This window comes from Melospiza georgiana, chromosome 8 (assembly GCF_028018845.1).
Source record: "Melospiza georgiana isolate bMelGeo1 chromosome 8, bMelGeo1.pri, whole genome shotgun sequence".
Taxonomy (NCBI): Eukaryota; Metazoa; Chordata; class Aves; order Passeriformes; family Passerellidae; genus Melospiza; species Melospiza georgiana.
Genome location: NC_080437.1, coordinates 25,904,230 through 25,931,612, shown reverse-complemented (window position 1 = coordinate 25,931,612; position 27,383 = coordinate 25,904,230). Strand labels below are relative to the sequence as shown.

General features: G+C 39.6%; 1 protein-coding gene across 1 annotated transcript in view; it reads right to left on the bottom strand.

Annotated features, from left to right (window-relative positions):
- Positions 1-1,851: 1,851 nt before the first annotated feature.
- The window catches only part of CFAP58 (cilia and flagella associated protein 58), a 58,403-nt gene continuing 32,871 nt past the window's right edge, over positions 1,852-27,383 (bottom strand). The window contains exons 15-18 of the mRNA XM_058029173.1: positions 26,657-26,761; positions 8,655-8,774; positions 7,061-7,194; positions 1,852-2,884 (exon numbers count right to left, since the gene is read on the bottom strand). Coding sequence (XP_057885156.1) covers positions 2,761-2,884; positions 7,061-7,194; positions 8,655-8,774; positions 26,657-26,761 — 483 coding nt within the window. The 3' untranslated portion in view covers positions 1,852-2,760. The remainder of the gene's footprint in view (positions 2,885-7,060; positions 7,195-8,654; positions 8,775-26,656; positions 26,762-27,383) is intronic.

The following is a 27,383-nucleotide window of genomic DNA, read 5'->3' as shown; positions in this document are numbered from 1 at the left end:
CCAAATTAACCTGTGAATTTAGTTTCTGTGGTAGTAAGTAAATAATGCAATAAAACTGAAGATAGTAGCCAACACATTCACATCTTGATGCCTGAAATTGTGGATGAACAAGTAACAGCTTCTTTACGTTGCAGGTGAAATTTACTGTATTCAATTCTCAGCTCTTTAGGCTGCAAGAACATGTTGTACAAGAAAACCACATTATTTTGCAGTCCCGTACATTTTTATTTTTTTTAATCTAGAAGACTAGCCACCTTTTCAATGTAAGTGAATATACCTTTTCAAGTCTTTAGACAAATACCATCCCAACCATTTTAAAGACAGGAAAAACTTAGGTCAAGAATAATTTACAGAAAAGCTTTTTACTTGTGCTGTACAAGCTATTATTAAGTACAACTAAAGATAGAAAAGTATCCATTTTACTACTGCACTCCTAAAAATATATGAAAGTAGGGAAAAAATTCCATTTGCGTGGCTTCCTCTCCTTTCTCCTGACCGCTGAGACCATTTGTCTTCTAAAGCCTGGTAACAAACAGAGAAAAAATGAGACCACACTGGTGAGGCCACTCCTCAAGTGCTGTGTCCATTTCTGGGTCCCTCACCCCAAGAAAGACATTGAGGGTCTGGAGTATGTTCAGAGAAGGGTAATGGAGATGGGGAAGGTCTAGAGAGTCCTATAATGAGCTGCTGAAGGAGCTGAGGGGGCTCAGCCTGGAGAAAAGAACACTCAGGAGTGACTTTATCATTCTATAACTACCTTAAAGGAGTTGTACCTGACAGAAGCTGGAGCTTGGCCTCTTCTCCCAGGTAACAAGTGACAGGCCAAGAGGACATGGCCTCAAGCTGTGCCATGGGAGGCTCAGGTTGGACACCAGGAAGAATTTCTTCATGGAAAGGGTGGTTAAGCATTGGAACAGGCTGCCCAGGGAGGTGGTGGAGCCACCATCTGCTCAAGAAATCACTGGACATTACACTTAGTTCCCTGGTTTAAATTGACATGCTGGGGTTCAGCCAAAGGTGGGACTGGAAGATCTTTTCCAACCTGAATGATTCTGTGATTCTGTGGGAGATGTACACAGACTCAGATTATCTCTGGATGAGTTAGGGGGCACACTGTACATTTTGGAGTGTAATACATCAGCAGCTTCTCTACAAAGTGACAGGGTTCTTGGAGTCCAACTGTGCCTCAAGTCCATGGGAATTAATAAATGTGTCTTTGATGATTTATTTCAATACAAATTACTTGCCAGTGTAAGCACAGCAGAATCCAGCTTCAGGCAGGATACTTGATACCTTAGAAAATACCAACTTCTAAAAGCTTTAGTAAAACCTACTTGGGATTCCATCAGACTCAAGTGCCCATGTCAGTTATTGTCAATTATTCCATCTATAAGGACATGTCAGATACACAAAAGACACTATTCTGACAGCAGGCCTGCCCCAAAATGGTAAGTTTAGCATAATGCACTTGACAATGAGAAAAGCAATAATAGCTATTTTGGGGACAAAAGAAAAATACAATGGATCTGATGACTAAGTGTTCTGGTCCCCAGTGTAAAAGCAAAGTAGATCCCTGTCGTATTTAACTTGATTCTTTTGAATTAAACACTTCCATTAAAGTTTCCCACAGTAGCTTTAATATTTAATTATGTATTCCACCAAAGAAAAGAACAAAATCTTTGCAAAGGGTTTTTTTGGGCTTTTTTTTTTCTGGATGTGAAATATTTATCAGCATATCTCTTTGGACAAGTATTTTTATCCCCCAGGCAGGCAAAAAAACTTCCACGTTCAAATCGGTTTCAAAACATTTTATTTTACAGCTTGAAAGTTTTCTATACTTCAGCACCTCATGCCGTGACTTTGTTATTTCACTTGTTAATGAATGGTAATTAAATCTCTTTTGGCTGAAAAGGTTGGAGGGCTCCTGCTGTATTACAAAAACAATTTCTGAAAGTTACAAAAATGCCCAAGTGTCTAGAAATTAAAGCATAAAGTTTGTCATGTTTTGAGTCCAAGTTTTAATCGCTCAGAAGTGTTTGTGTGGGAGAACAGCACGTCCCAGTGAGTGTGCACAGTCCCCCCAGATTGAACAGACATAATTATGTCACTTTGTATCTATCAGAGTAAACACAATCGTGCTCTTAATAATCTACATTGTGGCCACAAACTTCCTTGATCTTCCTAACAACTGTAGCTAACACTGCATAAACCCTATTATACACTACCTACACAGAGAACTGCTACATATGTACATCTAAGTAAAGACTTGTTAATTTTGCATTTGCTCAGCAGGGCTTGAAACATCAGGCTATTAATTTTTCTTCTTTTCTGTATTCTCATTTCTTTCAGGTGCTTTGAGCAGGAGATAAATGGAGTGCGTGCTTACAACTGAGGTAGATAAAAGAGAAATAACTACATATTAAGGCATTTTGTGGCATTGCAGTGCTAAATAGAGACACAATATTGAAGAAGAAATATCTCCACTATCCATTTACATCCGTGCAAGCGTCTGCTGGTATCAAATGGGCAGATTTGGTACACAGATTGTAAAAAGAACTATGTTAATTCCAATATAAAATTTAAAATATATAAATGCAATATAAAATGTAATTCCAGTGTAAAAATGTGTTTGATTACATGCAATATACCATTTTTTCCTGAAGGTGATACAGTGATTTCAGCAGATTTTGAATCTCTTTTAAAATTACAATTTCTCAAACAAGAAACTGGGAGCAGGAATGCAACTAGATAAGTGCATTCCTAGACTGCAATTTTGGGAATGGGTTTGCTTGAAGGAAACCTCACCCCTAACCTGAAGTGAGGTATATCAGTCTTGAGGGGTGGTAATTTTGTCCTCATATAAATGCCGGATCGATCCTTCTCCCTTTAAATAGAAACAAAGAAACAGAAAATTCATATTTCATTCTGCAGTGCAGAGATGTTTACAAATTCAGGGAATCAGTGTCCTCCAGAGTTTCTTTGATGCAACCACGTATCAAGAGATCATTTAAAAAGTGTTGATTAAAGCCTGTTAGGCTAAACCTCAAAGACTAGGTGTCTGGATCTAATTACAAAACCACTGATGGAGTTTGGAATTATTAAAAATTAGAAATAAATGAGCTTTCTTTGTGCTATTCCCCAAAATGGTCAGAGCACCTCATTAGAACAAGTATGTACATGAGCTCCATGACTTCAGATTTCTAATCACCATCCTGTTCTAGCTGGAATATGCCTGTTTTCAAACAAACAGCCACATTCATCAAAGGCACAATGGGGAGGGTTTTTTCCTTTGTTGAATTTTAATGAATATATAGTGCTATCTGTCTTCACATTTTACCAAAGTTCCAGCGATAATTGCCCTGTCTGTGACATTTGCAGAAAGCCAGCAGTGTGCTGTGGGTGCACTGACAGCCCCAGGGAGCTGCTCCATCTGAGAACCCAGGAGGTCTTGACTTTGATGGCCTCAAGAGGAGGGAACAAGGGTTAGCTGGTTCCACTCTCCCAAAGCTGGGGAGGTAAGCAGAGCACTACAAAGACAAAGGGCAAAATTCCAACCTCACTGCAACATACCTGGATGCTTCAGAGAGAGGTCCTGAGATACTTAAGATTAACCAAGTGAAGCTTTATGAACTTCTAGTTTATCATAAGAGCAGAAGTCTCAAGGCTTTACAAAGAAGGTCAGTACATTACTTTATTTCACAGTCACTGAGACTGAAAAACAAATGTGAGTGCAACCACACTTGTACAAAATCTAGCCTTCTCACATGAGTATCTTTTCTCAGTCCCCACCAAGGGAAAAGAAAACACTTCTGTAATTACTTTTCTATTTGCCCCTAAATAATTGTCAGGATAGGAAAAAGTTCAGAGAAACTGTGTCAGATTCTAGTTATGCATCCTTTTCCAAACTTGACCCATATAGAAGTAGAATAGCCAAAAGATGGCACAGATGAACTTTACAACGGAAACCATTTATAACTGGTTTTAATTGTATCAGTGTAGCTCTAATGGATATGCCAGCTGACAGGACTAACACTCTGTATTTAGATGGCTTATCCCATCTCACTATTTGGTTTCCAGGTCTGGGGAGAGAAAATGATCCAGAATCTATGCTCATTTTTTTCCTCATGCTCCCATGGAGACAACAAACAGATGTGCTCATCAGTATGGAAAATCCTATGCAACTGAATACTTTAATATATTATGCAGAAGTAATGTGCAACCAGCCACGTGCAAAAGCTCCCAGTTACTACTGACATCCCTCAGTGCAGTTATTTACATATATAGGACTGCTGGATTAGGTCTCTGGTGTGGATTTAAGCTTCATATTTTCTCACAAATCCTTATCAAGATCAAAATGGGATCCGGGTGCTAGAAGCAACCAGGAAAATAGTGATGCAGAAAGGGTTCATGGAGCTGAAGTTAAAAATAGGAAGAGATAGAACAAGAACAGCTTAGACAACTGGAAAAAGCAACATTCAGAATCAGAGAGCTGAAAAAGAGGATTTCAAATTCACAACCAAAATCTTAAACACTGAATTTTCATTTTTAACACAAAACAAAGCTAAATTCCCACTGTTACTATATTCCTTCAGCATCACATGCAAAGCTGCATTTATTCAGTACCGCGATGTTAAACCACAACTCAAAGCTATCTTGTGCAAATCAATAAAAGCTTTAGATGATAACTTTGTGTAAGGTTATCCAAGAGTATTAATTCTCTTTCATACCAGGCTAGTCAATAATGTTGTTAATGCTATTGTCCTGACAGGATCCTCTTTTTATTAGCAAAACCAGCTACATTTCTTTTAGACATGATGTTAACATTAGCCAGCAAGACAGAGAATCAAGTCAGTGGTTTTCTGTCAGCTGGGATTTAGAGATATCTGAGATTGTATGAATCAAATGGCCTTGGCTCTTTGGCCAGCATCCACACAGCAGGCACAGCCTCTGTTCAGCCACGCCTGAGGCAGCAGGGGTGTGGGATGGCTGGATGGCAGGGATGAGGACTCCTTGGGGAAGAACCTGACTGCACAACAGGTTCTCTCTGCTGCAGAAAGCCAGAAATTGTGTCCTGCACACCTGGGAGGCTGGAGAAGGAGGGCTGAACAAGGTTGTTTTTTCCCTTGCCAACAAAAAGCACAGCCTAGAGACAGCAGAAGTTGCAGTTACCCAGGACTGGCATGCCCAGTTATGCCTCTGGGTTCTTCACAGCAGGATGCAGTCCAAGAGGCTTGACTGGGGTACAAAGCAATGAGGGGCAGAGGAGAGAAAAGCCCAGCACCACCCCTCAGCTGTCACAAGATGGGAGAGGTACAAGCCAGGGCTGGCAGCACAGTGCTGGTGCCTTCTGAAGCTCTGCTGGGGACCACAAGATGATACCAGCCTGCAGAAGCTCCACTAACAGTACCTGCATGTGCTTCCAAAACCCAGATGTCACAGAGACACTAATGCTCATCAGACTACAGGCATGACTGCCCAAAAGAACAACCTGAAAAGCTGACCCAATAGCAGGTATTTATCCTCACCCTATAGACAGTGTATCCAGCACTAAATGACTTTCAATATGAAATTTCTTTCGCTGTATAGCATGGCCCCGTTCAGCTACCATCAACTCGCACAGTATTTTTTATTTTAAAGCAATTATGTCCTTAACAAGTGAAGTTTTTATGAGAGGAATTAATTTTAGGTGAGGTATAACAACAAAATGTGGGTGAGCTTCTCCTCATTTTATAAACAGAAAGAGACATGATGCCAGAGTCTGAAATGGAAACACCAAATCTACTGTGAAGGAGACATTTAGCTGCTGGAAATGGATTATCAGGCACTATGGTAGCCTCACATATTGATCCTAAAGCTCCAGAAAGGCCATTAGCACTGCACAATTGCTGCTAATTCCAAACATTAAGGTGACATTATGCAATTTGCAGATGGACAAAAGTCACTGTTTATCACTGATTATTTTGCTAATTTAGTCATCAAATCATTTGTTGTCTGAAATTAAGGAAGAATTAATAAAGGCAGTTTTGAATTCTATTCAGCAATGGTACAGAACCATTGGCTTTAGTGTGTGAGGAAGGCACCAGCTGAGGATGGAAATGAGTGGAAAGACAAAAGGCCTTCTGTGCATACAGAAAAACTTGGTAACAGATCACATCATCTGACTGCAGAAATCTAAGAAACCTCTTGTTAAAGTTAAAGCCCACCCTCAGCACGTTTTCAGATGACAAGCTGAATGGGGCAGGTGACTCACCTGAGGGATGGAATGCCATCCAGAGGGACCTGGACAAGCTCAAGAAGTGAGCCCATGGGAATCTCTTGAGGTTCCACAAGAACAAGTGTGGGGTGCTGCACCTGAGGCAGGGCAAGCCCTGCATCAATCCAGGCTGGGGCATGAGCAGATGGAGAGCAGCCCTGCCCAGAAGGACTTGGGGATACTGTGGGTGAGAGGCTGGACATGAGCCAGCCATGTGCACTCACAGCCCAGAAATCCTGCTGCAAAACGACAAGGGATAAGGAGTTTTAACTAAAGGAGGGTAGATTAAGACTAGATATAAGAAGGAAATTTTTTGTTATGAGGCTGGTGAAAGACTGGCCCAAGTTGCCCAGAGAGGCAGTAGATGCCCCATCCCAGAAATATTCAAGGTCAGGCTGGGGCTCTGAGCACCTCATCTGGACGGAGATGTCCCTGCTCATTGCAGGGGGATTGGACTAGATGGCCTTTAAAAGTCCCTTCCAACCCAAACTCTTCTATAATTCTATGCTTTGATGTCAGAGACAAGACACCAATCTGTGTTCTCTGGGCATCATCTCACTGGTATGAATAATTTAACTGGACTGCAGAACATGTTCAGCAACATCTCTGATGGTGTTCTTGTCCTGGCCATAGATCATGGTAAATCCAGACCAGACTGAAGGAACATGAAGGATAACATTCATGAAAATTAGGCAACAAAACTGTATCACCTCAGTCAAATTTGGCCACATTGTGATCCAAAGGGTCTAAAACAAAAATCTAGCTTATGCAGAAAGTTGTGCAGACAAAAGTGTTGTTTTCCCATACTTCTTCTGTTGCTCCTTGCGTTTCTGAGACAGATATTTCTTTTTCATTTCCAGAAGCTCATTGTTAAGTCTTTCAATTTCATGTTTGTATTCTTTGCTCTGTGTTTCACACATTGTCAGTTCTGAGGACAAAACCTAATAAACAAAACACAAACAGAAGAAACAGGAGATATTGCTTCACTTACGCATAAGTACTTTTAAAAGCACTTCCTCTTTTTATATTTCATGATGTAAGACATGATCATTTTCCACCACAATTCTTTTTCCCACTTGATGTTTCATTTGATCTCACCTCCATTCACCTAAAAACATCTTACAAAATAAAGGTTATGCCATTAACCATAATACAACATGTAAAATATGCTCCAAGCTTTACGGGAATGGCATTAATAGCTACATTAGCTCTTAATTTCTGGGACATAAAGCTGGGCAAAAATCCAAAGTAAAGGTCCTAATAAATCAGGGAATTATTTTATAATAATGGGGTTTATTCACAGGGATGCACTGCTAAGTGGAGTAATTCAAACCACACAGACAAAGTAGTACCAGGCGCTGCAAATATTAATACAAAGCCACTTATATGTGAATCAGTAAAATTTTGAAAAAGGAGGAACATGCATAGTGCACCTTCTTTCTTTCAAAAGGGTAATAGCTTGACCTGGCACCCCAAAATGCATGCATGCCATCATGCTACAGCATGCTGTGTCTGAAATGCAAAGCAGCAATTGACTGCATTAAGGACAAATAAGGACCGTATGGAGAACTTCAAATCATGTTCAGTTTAGCTAAACCCTGGCTTCTATTTTACATTTTCTACATTGTTTTTCTTCTCCATGGAAAGCTAAGATTTGCATAACAGCCTCTTTGTTTCCTAAGGGCCCATCTGCTCCTGCATTTTTTTCCTCATGGTTAGTATAGACGTGATTATGATGCAGTGAACAGGAGATGATGACTTCAACAGAGAGAGGAACTGCAGAAGTAGATGAACTCCTGGGGAGATGATCTCTCATGCAGGCAAGAATAGGAGAAGATCAGTTTATTCACAGAATATCATTGAATTCTATCAAAGAATCGCTTTTTAATATTATGCTTTTTAAATGTTCTACAAGATCCTTTTGGAAGCAGGAACTCCTCCCTCCAACTGACAAGGGGTTACAACAGGTTCCTCCTGTCATCTCCACAAAATCTGCAAATCTAAATATACATGTACACATGGCAAGAGAAAAAACAGTAACTTAAGACTGGATTCTCAGTATATTCTCACTGGTTTGTTAAAAAAGAAAAAAATATGGCTTTGATTTGCTTCTTAAAGATATTAACAGTTTAAGATAAAGGGAAGGAGAATAAGCTGAATGAAAAGCTGACAGTATCCCAGAATGCCCATGCAAAATACGGCATTGTGCTGCTAACTCATATTGTAACAAGATTTTTCCTCTATTTTAATTTAAAAAGTAGAACAATGTGCAAAAAAAAAGTTTGTTTGCTGCTCTGTGTTGACCCTTGAGGAGATGCAGCGATAACCCAGCTTTCCTGGGTTATCAGTTCACTGAGGATGTCCCTGCAGCCCCTCCCCGGGGACAGCGGGCACCCCTTACCTTGATCTGCTTGCCCTTCTCGCGGAGGATGTTCCGGTACTGCTGCAGCTGCTCCGCGGCCTCGGGCCCGGGCTGCCGGGCCAGCACGTGCCTCAGCTCCACGTACAGCTTCTCCTTTTCCTAACAAAGGGACAACACAAGGAGCTCTGGTTAAACTATGTTGTGATGTGCTGTAATGTCCCATTTTGGCCTTCCAGGTCATTCCCCCAGGTGTGCCTATGCCTCTCTCCCTTCCCCCTTGCCCCCACGCTGAGTGAGTCCTGTCAGTCAGGCTGAACATTCCAGCAAGGCGTCGTGTGCTTGGTCAAGTTCAAAGGATGCCCCTATGCCCAGAGGTCATTGGCCTTTCTGGGTGTCATCTTCCCCTGAGACCCTGCCCCTCTCACCTGGTTGGTGGCTCACCTGTACCTCCCCTCCCCCTATCCCTGAGCTTAAAAAGGTGATCAGAGCATGTGGCAGATGTTCTGTTGGAGCAGTTGCTCACGTTCAGACCTCTGTAACCATGGAATAAACCTCTGGACATTAAACCCTCCAGCAGAATCCATCCTTTTTCTCTTCACCATCGCCTGAAGTTCTCCTCCTGAGGTAAACGGGGTTCCTAACAAGCCTGGACTTGTTCAGTGCCCAGCTGCAACCACCAGCAAGCCAAGGTATCTCTGGGGTGATACACCGCAGTTGCTGCCTTTGGCCCGGCAGCGAGGGTCAGACTGGCCCAGGCACAATCTAACTGGTAATATTGGGAGCCTTATTCCAATAAAACTACTACAGCAGCAGCACAGCCTGAGAGGAAATCAACCGCACTGAAAATTGCAACTCAGTCAGGAAGGTATTTGGAGAAACAAATCTGCCTGTGTGTCAGGCTTTCCTCGCTAGCCATAAGGTATTTAAAGTTGTTGTGATAGCAATGGGAGAGCTCATTAAGATAAACATCCAGCTACTTCAAACCATGAATGAAATGCACTTAAACACCATCACCAGCAAGCTCTCTACCTCAGCACTTACTGGAAGAGTATCCAGGGCTGGGAAATTAATCACTAGAAACTGTGCTTATTGTAATCTTTCCTCTTATGAGTCACATTGCCTTACATTAAGGATCACAGCTTCACCCAACAGGATGTGAGCTGGCTATAGAAATGTCAGCAAAGGACTGTACAAAAGAGTTACTTCTTCCAAAGAAAATCCTGCAAAGCACATGTACACACACACAGATATTTATATATATATAACCTTTCAGTTTAACTGCAGGGGCTCTGGGAAAGGAATTATAAACAGCAACAATTATGACTAGCACAATTCACAAGTAATTTTTGTCATGTGTCTCCTCGTCCTTTATGTTGGAACAGTAATACTTGTGGGAGTTGGATATTGCCATGCCTGAAAAGAAACCACACCATGGACCCACTTACATCTTTCTGTACTGAAATGTTGCTTTCAACTGTGTTTTGAGAGTCTACTTGTTTTTAGTCTGAGGAATAAAGCTCTGAAAAAAGCCACCTTCATAGTTTTGCACATTACAATAGTTTTACTATCTACCCTGGAAAACGAAGATTCTTAAATAATATAATTTGGTAAGATCCCATCCTTTTCTGGTACAATGAAAACTGGAAATGAAAAGGAGACTAGCAGACAAAAGATTAAATTGAGGAAGACAGAAATGCCAAGAAGGCAGGATAGGTGATTATTTACACTGGATTTGCAAAGCCCTTTTTAACCGTCTTTCTTATAAGGTCTCTGTACAACTCTTACCACAGAATTTGTCTGTTGATGTGGGAAATGCTGCCATCACACCATCTAAAATTGCTACATTTGTACTTTCTCAGTGGTTGAGCCAGGGTTTTCAGAAGTGGTTTGCTATTTTGAAGATGTAAAACTTTAGGTGTCCAGTCTTCAAGAACATAAAGAGTGTAGAGCTTTTAGACCTCATCATTTTCTGAAAACTATGAACTACAATGATCACAAGTTGGAACACTAAAATGGAATCACTTCAAATCATGCCTTACTTTTGCAAGCATTGTCCTTAAACTCTGTAGATTACTGAAGAAGAGTTCCCTATAAATGAAATTGTTCACAGTTTATCTCTGGAAAAATCCAAACCTCCTGAGACTCATACTGATGTTTGCATAGCAGCAAATACTAAATTGAAAATTCAGTCTGAGTAAAGAGTTAAGTATTCCACATCATAGTGTTATGCCCACTACCAGCTTTTCTTACTTCTGAGGAAGTAAGATTTTACTGCAACGTAAAAACAACTGCAGAAGAAAAATCCACCTTATCAAAATCTGGCCAGTCAATATTAACATTTCAACCCTGAATGTATCATATATTTTTATTTTGTAATAGTGTAATGGCAACTTGGATAAATATGGGGCAATTGATAGACTGAAGGTCTTAAGTGCAATTGTTTTCCAATTTTTCTCTCTCCCTGCCCTCTACAGTGGCCAACCAAGCTCTTCAAACACTGTGCAATGGTGTGTATAATAACCTCATTTAGAGACAAAGCATGCAATTCTACTGTAAGGAGAATCTATTTTATGCAGCAGAGACTCGTTAGGTGTCCAATGTATATTGTATCCATAATCCAACAGAGGCAGAACCAGATGTCTTATAATGCATATCTTGTCCTTCCTTGTTGAGCACTGTCCATCTCTTTTACATCTAGTCAATTAATTTGTCACTGAGTTAGAAACACCATATGTCAGCAAAACATTAAAAGAAAACCCTGGATACTTCTTTCCTATTCAGCAGAAGTTTGTATTCACAGGTTGGCATTTCTTTAATTTCTGAAATTTTACCCCAGGATCCAAAAAAATAAATTAAAAATAAATTAATTCATTTCAATTAATTTGAAAACACCAACCACAAGACTAAATCTATAAGTCACAAGGTGCATTTGCAGATATTTCCATCTCTAAACATAAGAAATCAGAAATGACCAAGAAAAAAATATCAGCACCAATTCATAAAGAAAAAAATTGTTTTCTGTAATAGATTAAGTCAATCCATTATGACTGGGTTTCTTTGGCTCATCCCAAACTGCCTCCCCTCACATTTCCCTCCATCCTCACACCAGGCTGCCATCAAAACACACCTTACCACAGTTCTGAGGTTTTGAGATCAAGGAACTTAGAGTCACAAACACACTGTGAGGCACAACTCTTCTTCTTGAGGTGAGGGAAGATCAAATCTCTGCAAAGCCATGCTGGTAAGAGCAATGCACCTGTGTTCAGACCAGGTCTAGGCCAGTAACAAAGCTTTTTATGGGATCCTTCCACCATGAAATTCCAATGGAATTCAGAAGATGCTTGAATGTAGGACTGAGCCCATCATATCAACAAGCTTCACTGGTCTATGACACAAACTAAACCAAAATGATGGTGGAGAGATGATGGCACATTCATTTTGGGTACGTAGGACACGCTGGGACACTCAGGCTGAGGATTAGAGTTAAATTTCAGGAATTTCAAAGATAATTTCAGGACCTCTGTGAACACCTGCTGTAAAAATTCTGCAAATAAAATCGCATACTATTTTTAGAATAGCCCTTCCTGTCTTAGATTTGTTTCCTAAGGGATCTCTGAGGAACTCACAGATCTGTCTGTAGGCCCAACCATTACAGTAATTTTCTTCATCCCTAAGTCTCTCACCCATTAATTTGGAGAAGGGAGGGTGGGGAAGTAAGTGGTGCTTTCCCCTAAATTCAACTAGGTGCTGTCTCAGCCATATTCTGTAGTTCTCCTGTCTGCTTGCTCTGCAGCAAATTGAGACAAAATTCTTTTCTTCTGCAGAAGACTGGCTATCATTTGGCAAACTTCAGTTGATTGTCCAGGATCAGGTGGTCACGAGTTGCCTCCATCTTCAGCAAGAAGAATCACTTTTGCCAGCAAAGCCTTACTTCAATAGAAGCTGTTGCTGCTGACCAGCACAGCACCATTTGCTTTGCCATGTGAGAAGGACCATCAGCACCATCAGACACATTCCCAAAGTGGCAGCAAGACATTCACAGCCACTGACAGGGAATGGGAAGCATTCATCAGTCCCAGGCTGGAATAGAGCTCTAAAGATGTGTTCCCATTTTGTGTCATCCTGTCCCCCATCATGACACCAGGAAATGGCAGAAGACTGATAACTAACTAACATCTTGTTAGTTAGCCCAGGGTTTTCCTCTGAACCAGAGATGATAGATGACCATACTTTTAATGAAGATGATTTCACAGCAGAAATAGGCCCTGCAGTCCCAGCTTCCTCATTTTTATCTTTCCAAATAGATAATTCAACAAATTTACCTGGCAAAGCAGTACCCCACGAGCCCTCTTCACAAGACCCAAAAAAATCCTATTATACACCAAAAGCTTTCTATCACATGAATTACTAAAAAAATACAAAAAAACCAAAACAAAACCAAAAAAAGGCAAAAATAAAAAACCCCAAAAAAGTCCAAAAGACTTTGCATCATAGTAAATTTAATTTATGCCAGTTCTTGTCTCCAGCAACTGGGCTAAAGAAAAAGCTCAACAAGACAAAGATGTAGTGGAGAAGTGTGTGATATAGTGTATGGCAGCAGTCCCTAAAACATTCACCCTAAATAAAAATTCTTATTTTAATTAGTAAGGTGGAGAAAGCAATATAGTAACCATGCAAGCACTCTATAGTTCCTCATGGCTTTGGTGGGGATAACAAGTCAGTCAGTGTGCCACGGGGGGTTTCTTGTTTATTGGCACTATAACCAAAATGTCAGGGCTGTGCTGAACTCCAGAGGCATTTTGTTTATGATGCCATGCAGCAGCAGAGCATCCTTAGGGGTGGTGATTCCTCTTCATAAGTGTTAAACAGGACACAGAAATCTGGATTAAATACATACACAGACATACATATCTAGTCATAGTCATTTGCACTGTATAAGCCCTACATTTATTTTGTTGTTTTGTTCACCTAGCGGTAGCTGTTGGCTCAGTACATCTATCTTTAAAAGTTTTATGAGGTAAAGAAAAAAATTAGCATATGGTGCCCTTCAGAAATTTTATAATAACAGAAGAAAGCTGCCTCCAGCACTAAGAGAAATGTGCAGTATAAACTTTCTCTGTAAACACTTTCCAAAAGCTCCTGTTCTTTCCTGTCTATTCCACATCCATCAGCAAACACCCTCGCAAGGATGCAGTTCCCTAGAACAGCGCCTGTTTTCATTATCACCTAGACACTTCTTCATCTCACCACTGTGAGGGTTTTTATTGGATACATTAATTAAGTTTGAAAGAGGACACTGAGGCCCTTTCTCAGTGAGGCAACACTAACACTGTGTTAGACGTTTTGGGTTTTCCTGTGAAAACCATCACTTGAAGGAAAGGCTGAGATAGTCTCACATTTGGTGAAATCTGCACCACCCAAACTTGTCCTACAACTTATTTCTCCAGTTGATAATAATGCTTCTCAAGAGCAATTCTGTTTTCTTTGGCACAAAGCAAACTGTACCAAATTGACTGGCATTTTCAAAACAGCTTAAAGAGAGAGGAAAGAAACGTCGAAACAAAGAAAGCACCTTGTAAGGTCTCCACCCTTGGCTGCTTTTTGCAACAGCAAGAGCTGAATGCTGCAGCATCACCATCTTCCAGGAACAACAAAGTATGAACATTTCCACCTGGAGTGCAGCTGCAACTTATTTTTATTATTATTATTGCTAGGAACTGTTACTATTAGATCTTCCCTAATAAGGGTGTAGGAAAACAGTATTTTTTCCAATGAACAAATAAATACATATACTCCTTTCAACTTCTGAACTCTGAGACAAGAGGTTAAGAATCCATCCAAAGTAAATGGCATGGAGGTGTCTTGCTGAAATAACAGCTACAGTACCCTTTTCACTACTGACATTACACAAGAGTTTATAAAATCATTAATTAGAGTAGCTCATTTAATCACAGTGTTTCTACTTTGCACTGCAGAAGATTATCAATTAATTATCTCCTATATCTGTGAGCAGAAATACACACACATGAAAGTGAGCTGTTCCTTGAAGGTGAGAATTACCCCTGACACGATATGGATTGATGTAAATATTCCAACTATTTTCACAGTGCCTGCAACTTGACTGGCACTGGGTTGAAGAGAGCTCTAAGCAAACCTTTGTTTTGCATTCTAGAAGCAGTTTATCTTGAAGTGACCTGGAGGAGATGAGAGGTCAATACAAATCTGATCAAGAAGGTTCCTAAATATTCTAAGTGAATAAGTCTACAAAGCAAATGATGGGGAACCTTTCACTGTATAATAATTACTTTATGCAGGGTTCTAAGAAAAAAAAAAAAAAAAAAAACAAATTAAGTCTCTTCTTCAGATCTAGACTATTTGACTTTAAAACTTCTGTATTTTATTGTCAGTGTAACAGCATGTATTTCAGCTATTCAATAGCCATTAGAGTTTTAAAATTTTAGATGAATCAAAGAATTATCACAGCTCTGTTAATAATGATTAGCTGTTCCTGCAGGTGACAGCTTGGGATGAGAATTCCCAGTAGACTCAGCTTCTGTTCTCACTTCAGACGGATCTGGCAGATGACCTTGAAGGGTCAGAGAGATTGCAGTGCTCCTTCTAGAAGTATCTATTTTTACGTTAAGCACCTATATCTCTTTAGTCACCTGCTTGACTTAGATCTTTAGATTTCCCTGAAAGATGAGAGCACTTTGCTTCAAGTCCTTTGGTGTTCTGGAATTGCTACCTCTGAACAGCTGTCTCAAAGTCAAGCCACCACTTAAATCTACAATACCTGTCTAACAAGGCAGTAAAGCCTACATACATCTTTTTGACAGGACAGCAGAATTCCCCTGCATACATCAAGTACCTCAGAGAAGAAAGACTAGTCTCCTGTTACACTTTGGAACCTATTAAAAAATAACAGTACATCTAAGAAATACACACAGCAGTTCTGAAATCATGAATGTTTTAATGCATGGCTTCCTTCAGGCTCACTGTAATTAGAGCTGAGCCTCTGCTATTCTTCAAGGACTTCTGTTTCAGCTCTCCTTGCCTGCTTCTTAAAATTCAAAGAAACAGAAACAGGACTAAAGGAAGGGGAAAGACAGTGAATCTTAATGTCCATGTAAAGACAACTGCTGTGCTCAAGTGTCCCAACCCCTGTTTAAGATTACAGCTGTATCTACTCAGACAGGCATGGGAAGCCTTAAGCTCTGAGCTCCAAGAAGAGGTGCAGCACTTGGCTGACTGATGCACCCCACTGGGCAGAGACCCTCCCTACTGAGGTTCATGGCTCCTGGGCACTCACAGCAGCACATTTCTGGATATCTCAAGAGAAGAGTGGAGAAATGGGGTTCTTTCTTCATCTGATTGTGTCCTCCTATGTCCCATTTTAAGCCACCCTTCTAAAAAAACCCAACCAGCCACAGTGACTCTGCCTACCTTCCTCCAACAGCTGCAAAAGAGCCTTAGTTGCAGCATCTTTCTGCATGTGTTCCCTCAAAAACAGCACCATTGACAGTAAGAACAAAAATAAGAGAACTGGAATAGAACAAAATTAGTATGTCCCTGTAGAATTACTTTTTTTTTTGTGGGGTTTTGCTGTTGTTACAACTGTCATACAAGATAATAATCCATCACTGACTGGGATGCTGGAGATTGTCCACATCTTGCTGCTGAGGGAAGAGCAAAACACCCCTTATCTTAACACAAGAACACCTGCCAAAGGGTGAATACTAAAGATATACCTCTAACTCTGGGCCACCCTATAGAATATGGGCTTGTGAATGTTTTGCTACATTGCTGCTGCACTCCTGCAGTAATTCAGCTTCTCTAGCAGATTCTGGATGGCTGACAGTCAGTATCGGATTGCCACAGCACTGCAAAGTCTGTGCGCTGCAATGTATTCAGTCAGCACAGCAAGTCATTTATTTTCCCTTAACAAGATAACTGGTTGATTAATATACTTTACCCTGGGGTGCACAGCAGATTTATTTCCTTCTCAGATACATGCTGAACACAGGAATGAGGAGTAAACAAGGTTGTTTTCAGTTGTTATTTGCTGGAACAATTCCTGAACTTTTTATCCAAGCTTTTTTCCAGCAAACTAATGTTGAAGTTAAGGGCAATTCTGACTAAGAACTTTAGGATTGGGTCATTTTACAAAATATTTTTAGTCCAATGATACAAGGTATCTGTGCTCAGGATTCTGGGTTCAGATCAAACATAATGTATTTGAATAAAACACTTTGGTGATCACTGTTTCTGTTTTGCTGATGCAGATTACAGATGACAGTGCTGTGTCTTAGGTTCTTACATGGCATCCTTGCCTCAGTATCTGAATGGTGTTAAATCTTTATTGTACACATGCTGAAGAACTGCTTCCAGCCAGGCAGTGATCCTCTACTCATTCTACAAGAGTTCTGGACACAAAGAGTTATTACATGAATTGCTAAGGTTCACTAAAACTCCTTGAAGACACAGGAATGAAACTCAGTCTCCCAGTCCCCCAGGATCACCATGCTGGTGGCTGTGTCAATACTCCTGCTCCTTGCTTTTCAGAAATAGCAGGCCTGGACTGCAGCAGGAGGTTACAAATGTGCAATAAAACTCACAATAAATGTGCAATAAAACTCACAATAAGCCACAGCGTACTTGAAGACAACAATCTCTTCAGACATGCTAAACTTTGGGAGTGGACTTGGGAGTAGATGTATTAGAATGCAGGATACAAAACTATGCTTGACACTCATCCATGGAGGATAGTATTTATGTAATTAAAACAATCTTGCATGATGAGGAGGGGTGACATCTGATGACCCATGAGAGTTCTCTTTCAAGCTCAAACTCAAGTAAATATATCAATTATCTTAAAAACTTGTAAGACAGATTCAGCATTCATGTATACTTGCCACCTATGAACCCTAAGGGAATTTTACTCTGCCTGCAACTTCCTCAGCTTTGTAAATAACCTCTGAATATTTCTGACCAAAACATCATTAGATGAGCTAAAAATGGTGCAGATCCCCAGAACTTATTTTCTCAAATAAACTTACACCTTGCTTCTGTCCAGAACCATTTATCATGGGAAATATATTTTGTTTATGAGGGTGGGGTAGTTTCACAAAGAGTCAGTAAAAATTATCTCTTCCACTAAGGAAACTGTTCGCCAGAAGTATTTTGTTTGTTCACTAGGTAATCTGCTTTGCTTCCCATTTCTCAGCGCCAGAAATATTTGCACTTTTTATTGGAAAATTATTTTCTCACCCTAAAGAGCAGCCAATTATCTCCACCTGATGACATTAAAGTGATCAGCATACTTCCTACCCATTTTTTCAAACCCCTGTTTAAACAAACATACCAAAAAAAAGGCTATTTTTCTGGGAAGACTTTATTCTTTTCCACTTGAATTGCAACATATGTGGGAGGAGGGAAAGAATCTAAATGTCAGTGTGTTTTTAAGAGCAGTTTATCATCCTGTAAATTTCTATAGTGCAGAACATCTTCTAATTCTAGATGGACTGAGATTAGAAGGTCTAAAATAAACTAATGCACCAAGAAGTGTATTGGAAATATGCAGAAATACAAAATCAACTCCTTTCTGAAGAGAGCTAGGGCAAGAACTGAACATTCTTCAGATATCTATTGAATTATTAAAGCTCACACAAAACTTTCAGGTAGATATGTAGACCTTCAAGACACCTTCACACAGGTGACTCATAACTTTCATGTTTTTGAGATATGATTCCTTACTACACCATCAAAGGATTGCATATGAGCCCCAGTAAATTGCACCAAGATTTAACACAATTATCCTACAATTGGCTTAGTGTGAGTGGTTCTGCCCTGTTCACAGAACCCTGCTGGCTACACAACCAATTTTTTAAAAATTAAATAATTAAATTAATTGGGAAAAAATTATCCATGTTAGAACAAAAGACACTAGAGATATTCTAATTGCATGGAAAAATCATCATGCCAGGTATAGAACCACTGAAAGATATTATTCCTTCAATTTAAAACCAATATTAAATACAAAACATCTCTACTCAGAGTCAAAGGTAAAATCTTCACTCAAAGTCCTAGTTTAGCAATGAACCCTTCAAACACAAGAAAAGGAAAACAAAAGAAAACCACAAGAAGGAAAGAATGTAAGAGTAGTCCTAAAGAGTGACTTGATGCATTAGGTACCTCCATATGTCACTTCATATCGCATTGGAGATTCCAGTTCAAATAAGTTTCAAGGTATTGGACTGAAATTATTTTGATGGCACTAATTCAGTAGACTGTTATGCATCATAATATTGAGCTGGTAATGAGATATTTTTTATTCATCACAAGTTAGAACTGGGTTGCAGCCAGAGTTCATGGGCACACATTATTTTTTCATTTGAAAAAAGAACAGAGCTTGTCTTTGGAGTCTAAATCAAGGCTATTCTTACTGTGTGCCTTTGACACATCTACCTAATCCTGCATGACACTGGGGAAGTAAACTTTTTCTTTATGATTCATATCCAGCTGAAAGCCAAAAAGTAAATGTTAGGCCTGAGTCCTCACGGTATTTCCCATTTCTATATTTCAATGCAAATCCCTTGAAATTCCAGTCACCAACTTAGAACTGGAGTCATAACCTCAAACCTCACACTCCACCCGGCACTGTTTTCTCTCTCTTGTTCCCTTAAGGTACACAGCAGCACTTAAGTTTTTATAAGGACAGAAGAGCATTTTTCTGCCTTTCTCCTCCCCCTCACCCTCCCAGAACCATTTGATCAGTGGCTAGAAGTTTTGGCAGCTTAGGTTTCTCAGCCAGAATCATAGAATACCCTGTTGAAAGTAAATCTCAAGATTCATATGGTCCAATCTTTCTTTCATTCCCATTTGCTTATATTGGTGACCATCTATGAGAGCAAACAGGAAATTTGCTGTCCCTTTAATGGGACCAGTCATGCAAGGACTTTGGGATTAGATCTTAAATTGACACCTTTTAAATCTCTGAATCATAGAAAAGAAGGTTGTAAGGGGACCTCAAGGATCATCTGGTCCAGCCTTTCTCAGCAAAAGCACCATCTTGACAAGATGGCCTAGTACCCTGGCCAATAATCTCAGGGGGATTATTGCCACGCCTTCCAAATGTTCTCATTGTTAACAGCTTTCATCTTGTGTCCAGTCAGAATTTCACAGCATCTATTACCCCCATCTTTGCCATGTGATTCCTTGTAAAAAGAAAATCTCCACCTCTTTTTTAACCACCCTTTAAATACTGAAACATGGTTATAAGGTTTCCCCTCAGCCTTGTTTTCTCAAAGCCAAACAAATCCAGTAGTTTCAGTCTTGCCTCCTATGGCAAGCTTCCCAATCCTTTCATTATCTTTGTGGCCCTCTTTTGGACCCACTCCAGCCGGCCCATCTTTTCTATATAGCAGGAACCAAAACTGAGCACAGATTCTATGTGTGGCCTGACAAGTGCTGAATAGAGCAGAATAACCTCTGCTAGTGATGCCCATGTTGGCATAACCCAGCACCCTGCTGTCCTTCTTTGCTGCAGCAGCAGAATGTTCACCCATACTGAGCTTGTTGTCCACCAGGATGCCCAGGTCCCTTTCCAGAGAGCTGCTCCCCTAGCAGGTAGATCCCAGCATGTCCTGCACTCCTGCACTGAATTTCCCAGCTGTAAGACCTTACATTTGTCCTTGCTGAACTTCACTCTTTTAAAGCATTGTTGATATTTCACTTCTCCTAACAGTGGGCCAATATTTCTGTCTGTTTCTGCTTGTTGTTTACATACCTGAAGAGCTCTTTCCTGTCTTTTTTCACAACACTGGCCAATTTCAGTTCAGTTAGTCGTGCAATTCCTTTGTGCTGATCTGTTTATGCCAGCTACTGCCTATGCAATTAGATGCAATTTTACTGGCAGGAAATTATTCTGCCATTCAAGAGCTGCTATAAGCTAAATCAGAAAAGTGACTTTTTTGCTGGTAGAAATGGGGCTTTTAAGCCTAAAAAAGGCCTAGAGCTCAATATACTTACCCTTTTAATTGAGGGCTGAGAGAACTGCTAGCTTGAGCTGCAAGATAGGGTATTAATCCAGTGCTTCCAGAGGAACTCAAATCCTCCAGGAAACAGAGATAGAAAAGCACCAAGTCCTACTACACTATAAAAAGCTAAAAAGAAAATTTCCCTTTTCATTTTTGGATGGAAAATCCCTTCAAAAGGCTGACTTCACATATAAATGAAAAAGGAGCAGTAAAGAAAGGATTGCATTTTGGTAGTGGATTTTGCAGTTCACCTGTAAGTTTCAGTGCACACAAAGCACTATCCCAAGCTACCTCTGGGAAATCTCTCTAAAGACAAGATGACAGAGGAACAATAATGGGCAGGTCAAAGGAGACTTTTAGGGATTCTACAGTCATTAGTTCCCTGAAGTGAATTGCAGTTATTTTTTTATGAAAATAGACAATTTTGCCAAAAAATCATCAGCTTGGACTCTACACCCTACCTGTAATATGCAAGGAGTTTATACTCTCATATCCAAGTAGAATCTACACTCAGCACTAAAAACAAATAAATGCCAAATTTGAGAGGGTAAAATAAATCTAAGCCGTTTTGAAGATACAAAGATAACATCTAAGAAAAAAATCATCTGGCCTTAATAATACCAAATAATACCAAAATAAAGGTAGGGGATAGGAGAGTAATCTCTCAGTTTTCCTAGCAGATTGTCAGATGTCTTTACTCAGCATTTGAGCATACATTTCTCTTATGTGGAAGCTACTTGAGCACTGAGAGGAGTGAAGAACTTAGCAGCAGCATGCTTCATGAAACTTCCAAGTTAGGGAAAGAAGTGATTTTCAGAAGGACTAGGCTCCCATAAAGTGGGCTGAAAAAAATCTCATGAGATTAAAAAAAACCCATAAAAAATTATATAATGAATGGGGGGGAAATGCATAACAAATAGAGGGAAGCAAATTCCTAAGCTCCTTCATTTCTTGAGAGAAAACTTTGTTTTCAATAGCTGCCAACCTGCATAAACCCACACGGTAACACACTGTTCTAAAGTAGATTTCTTTATGAAACTATAGTACCAGCTCTGAGAAATAAAGATGGTTATGTATATGTTCAGACACTATAGCAACGAGCACCTCAAACTGGATAGAACAGCTCTACTACCAACTTAGCACAAATAAAATAAAACATCTGCCTATTTTGAGTGTTTCGCTACTGAATTACGTCTCTAATATATTCATTCACACACCAGAAAAAGAATGGAAATTATTTTATTCCATTTTACTTGATGTGAAGTATGCAAAAGCTAAGTAGCCTGCCAAGGTCACAGAGAAAGTATCTCGCTCTCCCCTCCCTGTATCTCACAATACCTGAAAGGGAACAGGGCTGGAGACAGCAGCATCCCTTCAATTCCTCCTACTCTCTGTCACTGGGACAGTCAGTTCTCTGGAGGGATTGTAACTTAGCTCCAAACTTGGCTCAGTGCAAGGACATGTGGGTGCTATCTGGCTGTACTCTCTGAGTCAGATACATGAGCTAATCAGGCCTTTTGCCCTTGCACTCTTTGAACTATGAGCTCAAGAACAGCAGCACAGCATCACATCCTGACTGCCCAATCCTGGGCTTTCCTTGCTGACAACTTCAAACAATACACATGTACAGAAAAACAATGTTTTCACTACTACATGCAAGGCTTAACTAAGACATTTGCCTTTGCCTCCCTGAACAAATAATCTAGATTGCACTTTCTTTTACATTTACATTTTACATTTATGAACAATCTTCTGAGATGACTGACAAAAGAGGTAACTGACATATAATGTGAATCTTTATGCTGTTATCCATTCCAAGACATGCAGCTGAATAAAATTCTGCTCAGACATAAAATCAAATTAGAGGAGTTCACTCTGAAAAGAAAGAACTAAATTTGAAACAAATAAAGCAGTGCATAATTCACTTTTAATGGGATAAGTTTCCAAAACCACACTAATCATAATCCTAACAAGGTAATATTTTCCACTGTGAGTTTACCACATCACTGCTCAGTACACAGAACAGAGCTTCAGTCACATGAGAGATTTGCCCTACATGCAAAGTGAGCAACTGTATCTTTGCAGTCAGGATTTGCAGAGCACTCCTGTTTATTAATAATTATTCCTTGTGGCCTTGCAATAAGTCATTCATCCCACATGTGTTCACAAAGACCTTCACCCATCTGTGAGATCTCCCGGACAGCACACAAGGTATTGCTCCACAAAGCCCTGCAGTATTACTCAAAAGTTTAGAAAAGAACCATAAACTGCTCTTCACTGCACAAATTCAGAAGGAAAGTAACAACTAAGACAGGAAAACTGGCTATCCCTGAAATAACATTTCCTATGTTTGGGAAAAACACCATTGGATTTTTATTGATCATAAGTATTCAAGACCTTTTGTTTGGATCTGATTTTTAAAACAGCATTTTTCATCAGCACAGCAGCTCACAACTGTGAGAATGCTTGAATTAAAAGAGAAAGTATGACCACCTGCTTTGCAGCTACTCTTCAAAGTAGCTTCCCTGGATGACCATATTTATTTGGCATATAAGAGCTGATTCCTTATAACCCAAGATGCTGTGGTGACAGGGCACAGATAAATCAGAAACAAGAAAAGACTTCAGTAATTTCTCTAACAGATGAAATCTTTTTACACCTTTAATAAAATGTTCAACTCTGAAAAGCTGTTCTAGCAAAACCCAACATTCAGCATGCTGCATATTCTCTATCTCTCAGCATCTGTCTTATCCAAAAAATGTGCCCTGATGACTGGTTAACAGAGATTAAGATGAATTTTTGCATGAGATTTTAGAGTCAAACTGGGTTTTTCCCATACTGTCAGCAATCTAAATTTTCTGACTGAAACACAGCAAATCACTCTTTTAATCACATAGCATGGATTGTAGCTTGCTTCTACATCTGCCTCCGTTTTAAAGAAATGACAGGTTAGAAACAATGAAAAAGCTAATAAAAAGGATATGATCAAATGCACATCAGGAGCAGGTAAAGTAAGCAGATGCTTTTCCACGTGAATCTATATACTGTGATCCTTAACTTAGTGAAAATTTCCATTTCTATATCCAGCTAAAACCTTGCTCCCTGCACTTTTATTTAAAAGATCATTTACCAAAAAGTAAAACAAGAAGACAGTGCATACAATACAAATGGAATTATCTTTTCCTTATAAAAACATCATGGCTCTGCATGAGTATGCAGCAGGGTGAATACCCTACAAATCAAACTGTAGGTTGCTGACACTGGGCTCAACCATTTCTTCACATGGGTTATTTCTAAACTCCAAAGGTATTTTTAATACTCAGTATTCAACACACAAGGTTTTTTGTACTCTATTTTATTAACACACTGATGTGAGGGAATTTATGCTACACAATACATACATTAGACACAGATACAAGCTTCACCTTAAACAAGTATCCTATTTGCTAGCATGATGGCCACACACACATGAAAAAAGATTATGTAGGTAAGCAAGAGATTAAGATAATTTTAAAGCTGATACACCCAGTCGCTCTGCCCTTGTTACAGGGCAAGATGAGAATGAAGATGACTGGGAGTGAGGAAGTGTGACTTAGGCAAGCAAACATAACACAGGGAGAGCAGGGGTTCTCTGACCTAATAAGTTTAAGTTTGTATCCCTCAGTCTGCAGGCTCCAGCTCTGAGTATGGGGGATGTTCTGCCAAATAGGCACAGGCCAGTCACCAGCAATTCCCCCACTCCTGCAAATGAGCAGTGACTGAACTGAGCTGAGCTGACTTCAGGAGAGACCCATATTAAAAAGATGCTGAATGCCTTTAAGCATGAAAGGCTTACCAGGATTTAAAAAAAAAATAAATAAATAAATAAAAGAGAGGGATGAACTCCCTCAACATACGAATCATATTGAGGGAACAAAATTAAAAATTCCTGAAATTTGAGCTAAATTATTGCGATTTCCCATAATTCTAAAGTTCAGTCAGGATCAAATCCTACACTACCTTTCAAATACTTCACTTGAAATACACTTCAAATATTTCAAACTGCCCAGAAGGTGGTCTTGTGAAGCCACCCTTCTCATGTGTGAAACTCAGCTTGCTTTCTCCAGAAAGCTGATGTTATTGTCCTGCTTATCTCCTTCTGCTAGAAGTGTTCCTTGGGCTGGGTCCTTCACCACAGCAGTCTGGAACTTGGTAACATCAGTTCAGTAAGTTATTAGCAAGGGTTTTGTATTGGTGAGTATCAGGGTATGATTTTAGAAAAGAGATGCTACCATCATACCAAGGACAACCAGTCCAAAGAATAATGAAATGCCTTGTATCAGATTATCCCGACACTCAGCAGAAGCAGCTCTGCCAGCACCCTTAATTTGTGGTAATTGTGCCAGTAAGCTAATTAGTAGCACTTAAAGCCCCTAAAGGGAACAAGCTGGGGTTGTTCTCCATCTCTGGTTACCTCCTCATACCCACACCCTGCTATGAAAGAGCCCTATTTCAGTCATGGTGGAGGACTCAAAACCCTGGAAAAACAGAAAAGAGCTCAGAAACATTGATGTTAAATCCCTGAACAAAATGGGGAGCATAGTATTTTTGGCCTTCACTGTTATTTCTCCAAGGGAAACCTTCATTTCAGCATTGTTACACAGGAAATTGGTGCCTGAATTAAGAACACAAAGGAACTCATTAGCAATTCTAGCTATAATAATTAGATTTTATATAGCCAAACCCTGTCTTAAATCTAGAAAAATAATAAAAACATCATAGAGTTGCCAAAGAAGGACCATTGCAGAGAGAGAAACATTACTGTACTAGCCATTGGTATAATCTAAGCACAAATACCTACTATTTCAAAGATTTTCTTGTTCAGGCAACTTAATACCTCTATATCTCAGTTCTTCAGCTGAAAATAACAGCAAAATGGGAGCATTCTAAGGATAAGGCCAGATATGCAACAGAGATGATCTAAAATCTAACAGAATTTGTTTTGTGCATGGGTAAAGCACAGTAAATTTGGAGCTATTTTTGCTACATTTTAAGCTAACTATTTCACTGACAGCATTTCAGTGATATGCAACAAAGATCACATTTTTCCAAGCAGAGGAATAATACACATATATTACATTCAAATGAAATTTCAGATCAATGTTTTCCCATGAAACAATAAATAGAGACAAACCCTGTTTTGATAAGATCTGCTGAGCTTCTTCTCAAGACAGAGGGAGATTCAGGTCACATCTTACTCTCCAGTGAGTGATACCCAACACAGATATACAAGACTATTAGGGTATTTATGATGTTAAAATCACACCTAGAGCTGGTAATCTATAGCTAGCCCTACAGTCACCAGAGAGACCAGATTAATACCTCTGGATAAAGCCAGGACTCTCTGAAGTCTTCCTCTGTTATATTTCATAAAAATGTTTTCACTATAGGAATACAGTCTTTCCTTCATTCTACAGCATAAATCTTACTGTTATCACTGGGGTTAAGGGACACCTGATAGAGTTCAAAAAAAGATAAGCTATCAGAAATTTTTTGTTTCTGAATGTTCAGCACAAAAACCTTGAAATCAAACATGTCCCAGCCACAGCATATCTAAATCTCTTTAGGATTCCTCCTGGCAAAAGCCAAGCTAAGCACAAATGGAATTAATCCGGAATTTTCCTTCATGTTCAGGTCACAGCATACTTGTTTAAAACGACACAGAAAAACTTTTCAAATAGTCTACGTCTGACCTGAAGACTAATCTCTGACATGAATAAACTAAAGCCAACCTTTAATTGTATTTTCCAGAGCTGACCAGGCATCAGTAACCAGAATATAAAAATCAACTAATCTGATGCTGTTTGTTCTCTTCCAGTGAGTCAGTGCTGCCATCTAAAGCTACCTAAAGGGCATGCAAAAGAAATCCAAAGTCTGCATCTAAGGAACATTCAGGAAGCACATGTCTCTAGACAAAGTAAGTCAAATATATTAATGAGATGCCACAAAATAATGATGCTGCAGTACCTGAAGGAGAAATTCTTTCTCTATCACTTCATTTGTCTTGCTGATAAGTCGCTTCTGTAGTCTCTGAACTTTCAGAATCAGCTCATAGGTAGAGGGGTCACTGGCCTAGGAAAGAGCAAAGGAGTCTCAAAAATTATACATGACAACAAGTTACTGTTCCTTTTTTGCAAATGAAAATATAATATCTCAGTGTTCAAAAGTAACAAGTGTAAAAGGGGGGCTAGGGGAAGATGCATTCAGCTATTTTTTTTTTAAATTGCATGTTCACAGGCAGTCCTGGAACTTAATATATCTATTTTAGCAGCAACTGGAACTGTCCACTGACAAATTAAAAGCAGTGCAAGTATCTCCTTCTGTTCAAGAACTTCAAACAGCGCCAACTTAGTTTTTAAGGAGAAGATTTTTCTATTGAACAAAGCACCAATTGCACTTTAGTCTTGAAGCATGTGGAGAATTTAAGAGGATTTGGGGGGTACACTGATGAATTATTATGGGGTTCTAAAGTGTCCATACATGTGAAATCCCATTCTTCAATGGAATTAAATGCTTAAAATGGTGACAGAATGTTTGCACTGTAGTGTTGCCTTCTACCTACACAGCCCATAAGAACAGGAGCGAGTAGATGTCTGTCTCTCCATCCCTTCCTTTTCATTCTTTTGGCATAGATTGAATCTGGAGAAAGCTCTAAGGAGCAAAGAAATAATTCCTCCTCCTTCTCAGGAGGAGC